The 13610-nt window shown below is 41.2% G+C and overlaps 1 protein-coding gene across 3 annotated transcripts in view; it reads right to left on the bottom strand.

Moving 5' to 3' along the window:
- LOC131492922 (uncharacterized) overlaps positions 1-12990 on the bottom strand; it is a 534086-nt gene extending 521096 nt beyond the window's left edge. Inside the window, exon 1 of one of the 3 annotated variants that reach the window (XM_058696867.1) lies at positions 12619-12990. In XM_058696867.1, coding sequence (XP_058552850.1) covers positions 12619-12882 — 264 coding nt within the window. In that variant the 5' untranslated portion in view covers positions 12883-12990. The remainder of the gene's footprint in view (positions 1-12618) is intronic. The other 2 variants (XM_058696869.1, XM_058696868.1) reach the window with 2 other exon arrangements.
- Between the last annotated feature and the right edge of the window lie 620 nt (positions 12991-13610).

A 13610-nucleotide genomic window follows, 5' to 3' on the forward strand; every position in this document is an offset into this window, starting at 1 on the left:
CTGATACCCTTTCTGCCAACGTTTCACCATCTGCAGAGGCTACTACAGCCCTTGGCGAGGTTCTAGGATGTTAAGAAAATTGAAAGATTCTATTAGGTGGCCAGGTTGGTGACTATCTAATATGAACAGTGCCAGTAACCTCTGAGATTTCTACTGCAAAAACTTCCCGGTCTTTTATTATTAGGAAAGTTCTGTCTTTCTCTGGATCCCCTTCTGGTTGTTTTGATAGATATGAAAGGTGTGCCAATCCCAAAATGCCCTGACAGGGGAAAGATAGGAGAATCATTTCCTTTGTGTACTATAACAAAAGAAAGAATCACAAGGTGAGAGAACCAATACACAATCAATGCCCCATGTGATCAAGTCTAGCATGGCAGGTACCATCCCTACCTACCACAGGATAGCGCAACTTTTTCTGTCTGTCTGGTCTTTATAATTCCTTAACCTGTGAAATCAAATCATAGATGCTAATAATCTCCCTCTCCTAGACAGAGGAAGGAACATTTCATCATCAGAAAGGAAAACCTAATGGCCAGGCATCATGTGTCTAGTATTATGACCCCTGGTGCATGTGTCTTCTGTTGAAACAATCGTCTAAGAGGTGTGTGTGAGGTCCCCATTTTATGCATGAGCCTCACCAACATGAAATCATTTGCCTTTTAATACCAGGATAGAATTAAAAGGTCAAGTTTTCACTGGATTTGAAGCATATTCTCTCCCATTCACACCCTGGAACAGAAAATCAGGTGTGTAACTACATTAGAAGCCCTTTGTCTGAGGAGCTCCCTTTGATTGGAGACCCAGGCTTGAAAGCCCCCCTGCCCAGGCAAACATCAACACAAGTAACCAGCTTTTCTGCTGCCTGAGGAAGACTTGCTTTACCCTGGGATCAGTCTTTGCTGACACTAGAGAAACTCTCTGCCAGGTCTCAGGACAGCAACTAACCTTCCCCTCGGACCTCATCTCTGCCTGTGCCACGGGGCTTGCCATGAAGCATCACTGTCCACACCACCGTTTTGGACCAGGGGAAAATGAGAAGTGATGGTACTCTGTAGCACAGGGTTATGTTTCTGGAAGCACTTGCCCTTCTCACCCACCCACGAGAGCAGCATGCAAACAGGGGCAGCCACCAATAATGTAATATGAGCAAGGATTCACGTGACGTTTTTTAAGCCACAAAGATTTGTTCAGGCTTATTTTTGTCACAATAGTGAATCTCAATACTGTATTTGCACCACGCTAGTCACACCGGCCTTCTCGCTACCCTTTAAACATACTGATCCATGCTGACCGAGAAGCCATTCCCTTTGGTCTACACATAGTTTTTAATTTTCATTATTCAAAACTTTTGGCAACTAATTCCTTTCTCATGGGTAAATTCACAGACTATCAAGGTCGCTAGATTCATCTCCCCCTCTCTAGCCTCTTATCGTTTTCTAGTCATATTTGATGCCCCTTGAAATTTTATTATGTATGCATTTATTAACTTTCTTATTGTCTGTCTTCTGCTCCAGACTGTAGCTTCAGGAGGACAAGTGTAGTGGTTAAGACTCATGAGCCCAATCACCTGGGTTATCATTCTGGCACCAACACTGGCTAGCTGCCTGATCCTGGGTTATTCAATTTACCAGACATTTTCACCCTTATTTGTAAAATTGGGATAAGAATTTAACATATAACTCATAGGGCTGCAGTTAGGATTGAGTGGGAGAAAATGTAAAGCACTTACCATGGTGCCTTGCACACACTAAGCACTCAAAGAAGTCTGGTATTATCATTAGTACTGAACACCACTGCATTCCAGACCCAAGAACACCTCAACTAAGGCAGTGGCTTGATAAGTTTTATAAATGGATAGATGAATCACTGCCATGAAGATTTAGCAAATCCTTCTGATAAAAACTAACTTACTCCAGAGTTGAGTTGAGAGCTGAGGGCTGTCAATGGGAGTCAAGGAACAATGTAAAAGAAAAGGCTTAGCTTCATTCCGGGAATTTACTAATGATGATCATAATAATATTAATAACAGATATCCATACTACCCTTTAGCAGTTAATGGTTTTTAGCTACCTACATGACTACACAATTGGAAGACAACTATCCTTATTTTAGGTGGGAACAGAGATTTGAAGAGAAGTAACCTGGCTTACTAGTTACTGTTCATAGCTTACCGGAACTGGGTTTTACTTCACGTTTCTTCCACTACATTATGTGGCAGAGTGCTTACTAAATAATTTCTACGTCCTTGTCTTCTCCTAGTCCTAATTCCTATGATGGAAGTTGGTGATCTGCTCTCCTCTTGAACAGGTGTAGCCAAGAGTTCCTTCTGCTATCAGCTTCAGATTTAATACACATTGGGCTTCAACTCCATGGCAATCATGATGCTGGGCTGAGGGTGTGGGGAAAAACAACAGAGGAATTAGCTATGAACCTGGCATGTAAGGAGTAGAACAATATATGTAACTACGAGTCCTAAAAGGAAAGCAGGTAGAATGTGCTCTATTACTTTCTGTTCTAATCATCACAACCATCTGTGCTTTACAGACAAACAAAGCCACAGAGTTTCAGGAATTTGCCCAAAATCATGATGCTAAGGAAACCAAGGGGCCAGGATTCAAATGACAGATGATCCTGGGTGTTCTCCACAGTCTCTCTGCTATAATGTATGATAAACACCCTGTTTTTATTTGCTTGTTTTTCTCTTAATTGGTGAAGCCAATAGTAAGGGCAAAGCTGGCCAAGGATGTACGCAGTGAGGAGCATATAACAAATGCATCTATAGCCAACCATTTCCCCCAGAGGTATAGATCACTGCATAGAACACATCTACAGCAACCACAGGATCAGCTGATGCCCTGATCTTCTCAGTAACCCCAAATTTGGGGGTTTTCTTACTTGATATCACAACTGACCAGCCAGGTGTGGCCTGGGCATCCCTTATTAGGGGTGCAGATCATGTATTCCAAGTGCAATAGTATCTGCATACCCTTACTCAACACCTGCTTCTCCAGCTCTTCCCTCCTTGTTGTTCCCAAGATGTGGTTTGTCAGAAACACAGCAGGGACTCAGGGCTATAAATCACAGCTAACTTGGTAGAATTAGCTCCCCTCCAAAGCTGGATACATGGCAGGCACCCCTCTGCTTAGCAGAGAGCCCACGTGAGAGTCATAGTGCTTCAGCATATAAATCAGCACCAGGCATGCGACAGCATCCTGACAGCAGGACAATTATTGTCCTGAAAATAAGAAATGCAAATTTCTCTTCCCTCATTGCAAAGGCAACCACCAGACTTATTCTATGATGTTGATCAATGACTTTAATCTATGCCTGCCCACAGTTTATAAAATCCATGTACCACCTGTCACCTTTCTTCCTCTCGGCCCAGGATCAAGGCAGTATTTGATTTCCCCGGGTGTCATGTGAGTCATTTGGACTACCTTGAAAAGGTGGCTATTAAAATAGGAAGTTTTAGAGAGCAATATTTAATAGCTATTTTATTTGTAAACTGAACCCTGGAGGCTTCAACACTTAGGAGCTGTGTGACCTTGACAAGTTAGTTGGCCTCTCTGAGCCAATTTCTCAAAGGACAGATATAGACAAAAATACCTACAGTAGAGGCTGGCTCTGAGGGTAAATTAGGAGAAATTCATATCTTGTATTTACTAGATTTTATTTAGTATTACTAGGCTGGAGAACTAGGTAATGGTTAGGTAAAAAGAGATGTAAAAGGTAGTCCATACTAATGGATTAATCGAGGTACAAGAAAAATAGGAATGGTTGCTTTCCTATTTATTTTTCACATGGCGATTGACAGAAGATCTTGCTAAGTAAAAGATGGATGATAATCACCAGAGGAAAAGGAGGCCAGCATGGATTGAATATCTGCTGTGTTTAAGTCACTGTGCAAGACCCTCACCACATGTAAATTACATAGATTATTCTGTATTCTTCTTCAATCCCAAAATAGTGTCCGGAGCCCCCCCGTGGAGGGGTTGTTTTAATAGCATCATTAGTAGTCAGGGCACAAAAAGATGTATTCTAATTTGTAAATTATGTGGGATTTACCTAAGATTCTGATTTCTGATGCAGGAATTCTGGGTATTGGAGGAAGACATATGGTTGAAGAAATTCACACGAGATCCTATGTGGAACCCAGATGCATCTGACACTTAAGACTAATCAGAGGTCAAGAGACCATAAAATGTGCAAACACATCAGGAGGAGATGACTTACATAAACCTCTCTGAATGGGAGCACAACTGCAATTGTTGTTTCACCACCTCATCTTCCCAGATAACTCCACAGTCACTTGTTAAGGAACACAGGTTATGAGGATGACAAAAGGACCCTGAACTATGCCGTTCCAGGAGCCTTCCACTCTCTCTCCATGGACATCATCAAGTCAACATAATTTCTGAAAACCAGAATGGTGTATCTTTCTGACATTAGCCCCAAAACCCAAGCAGCCATTGCAACAAGGAAATCCTTGCAGGGCCTGAATTTCAGCTGCAACTCATTCCAAGGAAGCGCATGTGTGTGTATGAGGCCTCACACAGCTATTAAGACCAGAAATGTTCTGGTTCTGCTGGGTGACTGATGGACTAGTTGATCACAAAGATAAGTGAGTATGTGGAGAGGTCTGATCAAAGCCTTGGAGTCTTATGAAAGAGCCTTGTCAAAAGAATGTTCATCTAAAGTGACTCCTGGGTGGCTCAGTCGGTTTGGCATCTGACTGCGGCTCAGGTCATGATCTCGTGGTTCGTGGGTTCGAGCCCCGCATCGGGCTCTGTGCTGACAGCTCGGAGCTTGGAGCCTGCTTCAGATTCTGTGTCTCCCCCTCTCTCTCTCTCTCTGCCCCACCCCCGCTCATGCTGTCTCTCAAAGGTAAATAAACACACACAAAAAAAGTTCATCTATGAATACTTCTTCCATAGGCAACTGTCTGGTCATGGCAATCAGAGCAATAAATTGTAGGGGTATACATGGGAAGGGAGCAGGAATGAGAATAAGGAGCTTTCCTTGAATCTGAGGTAAGAAAGTAATGTAACTGTTAGGAACTGAATGTCTGTGTCCCACCCTCCTCTCCCAACAAAATCATATGTTGAAGCCTTAGCTCCCAGCATGATGGTATTTGGAAATGGGGCCTTTACAAGTCATTAGGGTTAGATGATGCCGGAGGTAGGGTACCCATGATGGGATTACTCCCTTCTGAGAAGAGACACAAAGAAGAGGCCATGTGAGCACACAAGATGGAAGCTACCTCCAATCCAAGACCAGAGGCCTCAGAATGAAACCTGTCTTGCCGGTTCCTTGATCTTGAACTTTCTAACCTCCATGATGGCAAGAAATAAATTTCTGTTATTTCAGCACTTGGTTTATAGTATTTTGTTAAGGCAGCCCGAGCTAGACAGTGATCACTAGTGCTACATTTACAATCTTTGTTCTAAGTTATTGCCCTCGAAAAACTAAATTTATGTTTCAGTTGACAATGGCATAGAGCAGGTTAATGGAGAATGCAGTGAGCACTTAGCCAAATGATCAGATATGTCAAAAGACAGGTGTGTCACTTCAAAGATTTAATCCGAGAAATAGTCTTGGCAGGAGGTCTGAGAGATGTGATGCGGTGGGAGTTGAGGACAGCTCCGATTGTGACAATCACCAGTGGTTCTGCCCACACAGAATCCCTGCTCACCAATCCCTCACTCCTGACTTCAGTGGGTTGGCCTGGATATCTCAGTCATGCTGCTTCGTAGCTAGTTCCATGAACAGGTGTGGAGGGAGTTCTTGGAAAGAGGCTAGGAAAACAGGGTCAGAACTTACTCAGGCACCCAAACTGGAAATTATAGGTGTTTTCTTCCAGACATGCATTCAGCCACTACCATCAGTTGTTTCTTCAAAAAAGCTCTTGAATTCTTTATCTTGTCTCCCTTTTCATTACATTCAGCGAGAGGCAATATCTTATTGTCTCTGAGTGTGAAATTATTTCAGTAATTCCTGCCTGCATAGCCATGCCTCTTGCTCCTCCTGAAAACCACCCTCTTACGTACACTTTTCCTCCAACACCAATAACAAGCTTGGTTCACAGATCACCCGATGAACAGATGATGGCTCCCTACCACCTGAAAATGCTCTTGGCTCCAGCTTCAACTCCAGCCATTTCCCTCTCTAACCCCTGGGCAAGCTCCATCATTATACTACCCACATTTCCCCGAACAAGTCTTCGACATCCTCACCTGCAGGAATGGCCTTCTTAAACTTGTCCCTGTCCCCAGTGCCCTCACCCCATCGTTTATCATCAGAAAGTAATTACTTCTTCCGACAGGCAGAATAATGGCTCCCCAGAGATGTCCACATCCCATTCCTGTGACCCTGTAATGTGTCGTTACGTGGTGAGGGAGAATTAAAGTTGCAGAAGGCGGCAAACTGAGCATTTATCATTATTATTCCCACTTTATAGACGAAGAGAGGCTCAGAGAAATCTAGAGATTAATTCACGATCCTTCAGTTCACGAGAGATTGACAGATTTGAACCCCATCATTTTCCCTAACATGCACTCCCATTCCATTCTACCATGTTGCTATATAAGGAGTTTGTTAGACATTTAAACAACATTGCCTCACAAAGGTGGTAAACCCTATAAAGCTGAACAGCAGGGCAGATGCTGTTTGCTGGAGGCTAAGCCAGATCGGGCTGCAAGTGCCAAATTGCTGTCTCAGCACTGAAGCTGATGCACAGTCTGCTTGCTCACTCCGGGCACTAGAAACAATGAGGAGGACCTTCCATATGGCACAAAATTCCCCAAAGCTCTAGGAGGCACAGCCGTGTGATTCCACTGAACTTGCTTTAATACTTAAGCCAGATACAGCTAGGGCTAAGGGTCTAGCTTTGGGCAGGATGCACTGAGAGACCGCCTGCAGAGTTTACCTGAGGTCTAGGTCCAGGGATTGCCTTCCTGGTAAATGCATTCCTCAGGTAAGCAAACACAGTAAGTATACATATTGCAGTTTTGATATTTTATTAATGACTGAGATTGCATGAGGTATTGAAGGATATCCATGAGCATATGCATAGTCATGCCATGAAAGCATTTTGGGCTTACTTGCATCTTGGTACTGCAGGGGCACAGTTGGTATTTGGCAGCTTAAAGCAAGTAAAATGAAATCTTTCCATTTTACAATTATATAAAGCTAAGTCATGGACTAGGGAGGTAGCTCTAAAGTACCTCATCTATTACTTTTGTTTATTTTTAATGCCTTTAATGTTTTTTTTTTTATTTTTGAGACAGCGTGCACAGATGTGCACACGAGTTGGGGAGGGGCCCAGGAGAGGAAGACAGAGGATCTGAAGCAGGCTCTCGGAGCCAAAAGCCTGATATGGGGCTTGAACCCACAAACCACGAGATCATGACCTGCACTGAAGTCGGATGCTTAACCAATTGAGCCACCCAGATGCCCCTATTACTTGTGTTTTTATAAGTGAGGAGACTGAGGCGTCTGGGGCATTGATGGAATTTGTTTGTGGTCACAAAGCTAATGCATGCAAGGGCCTGGATCTCCTCCATGATTGGTGGCCTTGGGTTTCCATACTCTTTTGTTTTGAGGCAAAGTCACACATTTATAAGATCTGACTTCTTTCTCTTCTTTTTCTCCTTTCCTTTTGCCTCCTTTCAGAAAGAATAGGGATATTCTTCAAATTGTGTGTTCAAGATGAAAGAGTGTCTGTTTTCAATGCTTGTGAAATGGAAACTCAGGGAGAAGTTTCTAGACCAAGTTTATGCAGTGATCCAGCTATACCACAGGATTGAAACTCAGCTTCCTTCACTGTCAATCTCATGGTGTGTTATTTTTGAAACCATATTACATTTCTTCCCATTGTAGTTAACACTTGGGACGCATGACTTCCGTCCTACTATTGATAATATGACAGCAATTTTCTTTCTTTAGTACCTACACAAACTTACATAAAGTTTTAGTTTTTTTCTCTCAACTTGCTAACATTTTAAACAAAGGGTTCACACAAATTTACTCAATGGGACATTATGGCAACTAATTTCAGCATCTACCAAAGGTGTCTACAAGGCAGAGCTCTTGTTGTGATGTCTCATAAAACAAATACTATCCTAATTAGAAAAGCATAAAAGTACATTTGCAACAACTATTGACATATTCAGGAACAGGTATCACTTCATTAGCACATACATCTCAATTTATATATCCTTGAAAATCTCATTTATTGAGTTCCTTCATGTCTTTATTTCAAGGATTACCAATCACCACCTTGATTAGCTTAGATCCCCCAAAATATCTTTTAAGGAAAAACAATCAGTTTGAAGTTCTTCTGATGTAACAGGTCAAGCACATCTTAATTCAGTCCCACTGTGTGTATCTAAACTAGGTTTTCCCGACCTCATCTCTTTCACAGTCACCCACTGTGGGACTCCAGAAATGCCTGGGAAGGTTAGTAGGGTAGGTTAGCTGATTTTCTGTTTGCTTGAGGGGTAATGGATCTTGTGGACTGTTAAAGAGCAAATGAGTTTACGCTAATGGCTGCCAAGGTTGAAGACTGCTGCACTAGAACCTGGTATTTACGCTACTTGCCTGCTCACACTCCTTCTAGAAGAATCTGTCTGTCCTTCAGTCATAATACGTCCTCTATATGACCCATGATCTCCACTCTTTACAGCTATGTGAACCAAAGATGAGCACTTCATTCAAGGGCAGTAATATAATAGGCTGGACAGTGATTCATGATTTGACATGAAAAAGTGAATGTGGTCAATTATAGTCTTCTTCCAGGAAGGTGAAATAAGTAATGATGAAATAGTTCATGGTTAGGGAGACCTATAACAGAAAGATGAAAAAGCAAGACTGATGCCTTGCCCTGCTTCCATATGAATAAGATACATTATTTAGTGTACCCATGTATATCACACGTATAAAAACTTTGCATTAAGAGAAAAACTGCAAAATACAATACCTATATCTACCTCTATTCCCCAAAATAAATACTGCCTTGAGCCCCGTCCTCTATATTTCTGATCCCCTAATGAAAACAACTTTATCTCAGACTTTCACAATAGTGATATCCATGGACATGTACCAACTCTTGCTATAGATTATAACTTATAGATTATATAATCTACAACTATTATAGATTACAATTATTAAAAGAGGCAACTTGTGTTTTTCTACCAATGAGCAGACTATTTGCAACTTTATTTTCCTCTAGAATCTCACTATACATTTTCCTCAGAGAACCCAGTTCTTCTAAAGGCCAGACTTTCTCTATGGCAAACATTTAAAGTAAACATATTTTTTCATTGGCATCCTCAACATTTTCTTTGATCTCATATTTTTTAATGTACAAAGATCCTGAGTGAGGTCCCGTGAAATAAAGAGAGCTTATGATTTCCAGGTCAATATCAGTTTCAGCACACACGTTTACTCAAAATCAACATTCTCTTTTGGGAAATAAAACAAGTGACCTGTTCTTTATAACCAAAGAATGAAACTAACATATCCCAATAAATTGAGAAGGTGTGACCATCTTTAACACTGAGGGGAGTATATGGAATACTCTTGCTCATGGAAGGTCCCCAGCTAAACTGATGATCTTTGGTTAGGAATCATGAGAGTGAATTATGAAGTGCCACAGTGTAGGCATACGTAAAATTGCTATATACTCTTCTAACCAAATGCCTTATGCATTCCTAGAAATATACAGCACTGTCTCCCAAACCCTTCTTCATGGATCAGAGTTCATTTGTGAAGATTTGCATAAAAATGAGGAAAAAAGTATTCTGTTGTTACTTTTAATAAAATACATTTTATGAAATGTAAAGAAATAATCTTCATTTAAACATCACACCCTTTCTATATTCTGGAGATCAAACATCTTTTATGAAAAGATGATAATACTAAATAGTGTTTCTTTCTCTGTATCTTGACTTGGCCTAGTAAAATATGGCAATCTGAAAGTACCTTTTAAATTTTACTAAAGTTTAAAGTTAAAAAAAAAAAAATCCACACTACTGACATATAGGGCATGGACTGAAATAAGCAGCTGTGTTTTAGAAGCTTTGGAATTAATTTCCAAATGAAGAAACTTAACACCAGACATAGAAGCACATATTCCCCAGTTCAGTGTGGGGACTGCTGGAGTAGAACCAAGACCTGCTAGGAAAATACCAATGCACCTGAGCCAGGAGACCAGAAGAGAAGCCAGTGGTATGGCCATGAATAGGGCATCAATGAAACAATCAGAGACTCTACTGTGAGCCCTGGTGCAACCGAAGACAAGAAGGGGCTAACCACAGTGAAGGTGAGGCAAAGGTGTCATTGCTGCTCAGAAGCCAATGATGTCACCATGGGAGCCTACAGATTATGGGAAGGGGGGTGGAGGTTGCAGTTCCAGTGATTTTAAGAAGAAGGTAGGCATCAAAGACTACAATTTTTACCATCACTAGAATCTGCTTCCTAGAGGATAGCTCCTGATCAATGAGGGCTAGGGAAGATGGATCACATAGAGAAGTCAGAACTAAGTGGACTGGATCTGAAGGAAACGAGATACACAGAAATCTTTTGAACACACACCTTTTCTACATCTTTAACTGGTTTGCCTTTTCCATCTAGACCTAGGGCTCTGATTCTTGGCTGCATTTTAGAAATACCTGGGGAATTTAAATAACTTTCCCAAAGAGCATACAATGAGTTTAGAGGCCTTGACCTCATTTCATCCTTGTAAAAGTCACTTCATTCTAGTTCCGGATTACAAAATGAAATCATTGAAATAAATGATCTCTTTCTAGCTCAGATGTTCTACGATTCTATTCTCTTACACACTTCTGTAGTTTTTTTTTTTTTCTCTCAAAAGCAAATGCCATGTCTTGATCCCATACAGAAAAATTGAATTAATTTTTAATATATTTCCATTCATTTAAATTTCAATTAAATAATAAGGCTGACCTCAAGCATCTGAGTTTTTGTCTTAAAAGGGGAGACGGTAGAGAATAAAAGTATCTTAATTCTCTTCTGTTGGGGAGGCACAGCCACAGCTCACTGAAGGGCAGACAAGTCCCATGGTGACATATCCAAAGAACTTTCTGGAATTCTACCCTCCAAACCTTTTCAGAAAACTGTTCACAGGGAGGTGTCGCATTAGAGGCATCTTCTACGTAACTACTTGAGGAGAGCTTGAGAGGGAATTCAGGTGTTGCTGTCTGCTATACACTGCAGGACTCAGTTGCTGGAGAAACTACCCACAGCTGGGGACATCCCATGAGCTATAGGAGCCAGACTTGGAAAAGCCATGCATTCTATAGCAGTCTGCCCAAGTTGCATCCTGGAACCAGGAGGTAAAACTCCTTTCTTTCCCCTGCAATCACTCTCTTTCACCCTCTACTATCAAAATTTAGCATGTGTTTACTAGTAAAGCAAAAATATTCAAAGATCCCAAATCCATTTTCACAGGCTACAATAATTAGAAGTTGAGATGCAAAAAATCCATAACTTGCATATGTGTCCCTTAAAGGATACATGTCTATTCAGATTTCATTCTGCCTGGGGGCTAAACAGATTGCAGAATATTTGGGGGATCAGCCATGGATGTATATACACCAATTGTTGTCTGTGTGCTGCCCCCAAAGTCCCCACTGTGTGAGACCTCCCCAAGCAGCTGATTTTGCTGTGACTCCTAATCTGCACCTCTCTTTCACTGCTGTCCTGTTTTACCACTGGGACTAAACTCTGGCTGTGGAGCTCTGATCCCTGAAGAGTTCCCTCTAAACTCTTTTTTAATACTCTTTCATTCCACAGACTTTAAAGTGCAGGGACTTTCACTAAAGGGTGTGTCCATCTTCATATGTAGAAGGAGACAGGATGGGTACAAAGAGGAGCCAATGATTTAGGAAAGGTGAGCTCAGCATTGCAGTCTCTAGACTGCAGTCCTATGGGGCCAATGCTATTTGCAAACATTTTATCAAAAGTGCTGTGGGGCTCTGCTGGCATGAGGAAGGAGTCAGGGCTCCAGAATCCAGACAGATCATGATCAGGTCCACAGAGTCAATGAAGGCAAATGTGGGATTCAATATTTCTTCTTTACAACGATGCTTCTGACTTTAATTATTAAATAAAGTAATTCCCAATATCACAGGGTAGGGTAAAAATGACACAGATTAATACAGAGCATGGACAGGTAAAAGGTGAAACATTGAAAAGTTAGAATTTCGAGGTTAGAAACAACTGATAATAAGCATAACTGAATACTAAGAACTGATCAAATACTAAGCATAATAGTATAGTTGACCATATTCCCTCATTGCTTTTCATGATGGATTTTTCACTTTGCCTATTTGTTGTTCAGTAGCATTTCCTTAAGCAGGATGGCTAAGGCATAGACAAAGCATCACTGGTGTGATATTCCCCTGTTTCCTGCTGACGGAAAGACAGTGCTTAACATTTTGAAATTTGAGAGAACACAGCAGCATAGTCAGGGTGAATGGAGACAGTGTACACTGAGTGTATTTTTTTTCTTTTTACGAAAGTTCGATATTGTTACCTACATATCGCAAACGTTCTTCTCCCAACTGAAGCACCAATGGCCCCACAAACAAGAAGTACCTTCGGTCCTGGGCTTTGTTCTGTACTTGGACAGGGGTTTCTGAAGTGATGAATACAAGTGCCCCATACAGGGTCCCACAGGTAAAGATTCTGAATGTGCCAAGTTCCAGAATCAGCCTTCATCTCTCCAGGTCCTGCAAATAAATCATATTGAAATAACATCCATGGGGCCAATGTTAACAAAGAGCTCAGTACCAACTCATTACAATACCAGTCAAGTCCTTCCTGCTGTCTATTTAAACTGATACCAATCATGTGTCTCATCTGAACATTTCACTGTGTGTGTGTGTGTGTGTGTGTGTGTGTGTTTTCATGCTGTATTTTTAACAGAAATTCAGTATTTTGTTTTTTTTAAATACAGCTTGTATTTATAATTATAAAATCTTAAGGAAATTCAGAATAACACAAAAAGGAAGATCAAAATGTCCTATAGCCCCACTGCATAGAACAATTTTATTCTAGAGGTCTGCAGATACTGGTTTTGGTAAGAAAGAGGAAGAGGTGAAGGTGAACCAATGCACATGTCCGTTTTTTGTTTCTTATGGTCTTTCTCACTTCCCAGTAGTGCTGTGGGCCCTTACCAAATTTAAGCCAAAAGTTGACAAGCAATAATTTTAACTCTGGCATTCTGGCTTTCAATTAGTATCTTAACCTCATGAGTCTCTGTTTCCTTTCTTCATATATAATGATCTTGTTTGGTGGATAGAGACATCCTGAGATATTCATCGCAGGACAAAGCAGCGGTCTTCTATTCCTTCTCAGTCATGGGACAAGTATGGCCATGACACTTGAGCTTTCTAGACTAGGTCCTAAGGGAGGAGCAGACAGGGACCACCAAGGTTCACAGAAGGAGAATTCCACCAGACAGTGGAGGAATGGCAGTTGGTAAGAGTAAACATCATAGGGGAAATGTTCATAAACTGGAGACCAAACTTACAGTACAGACAGAATCTGATAGAGCTGGTATAAATTCCATTTTTGTTCCTTAACCA

This window comes from Neofelis nebulosa, chromosome 13 (assembly GCF_028018385.1).
Source record: "Neofelis nebulosa isolate mNeoNeb1 chromosome 13, mNeoNeb1.pri, whole genome shotgun sequence".
Classification (NCBI taxonomy): domain Eukaryota; kingdom Metazoa; phylum Chordata; class Mammalia; order Carnivora; family Felidae; genus Neofelis; species Neofelis nebulosa.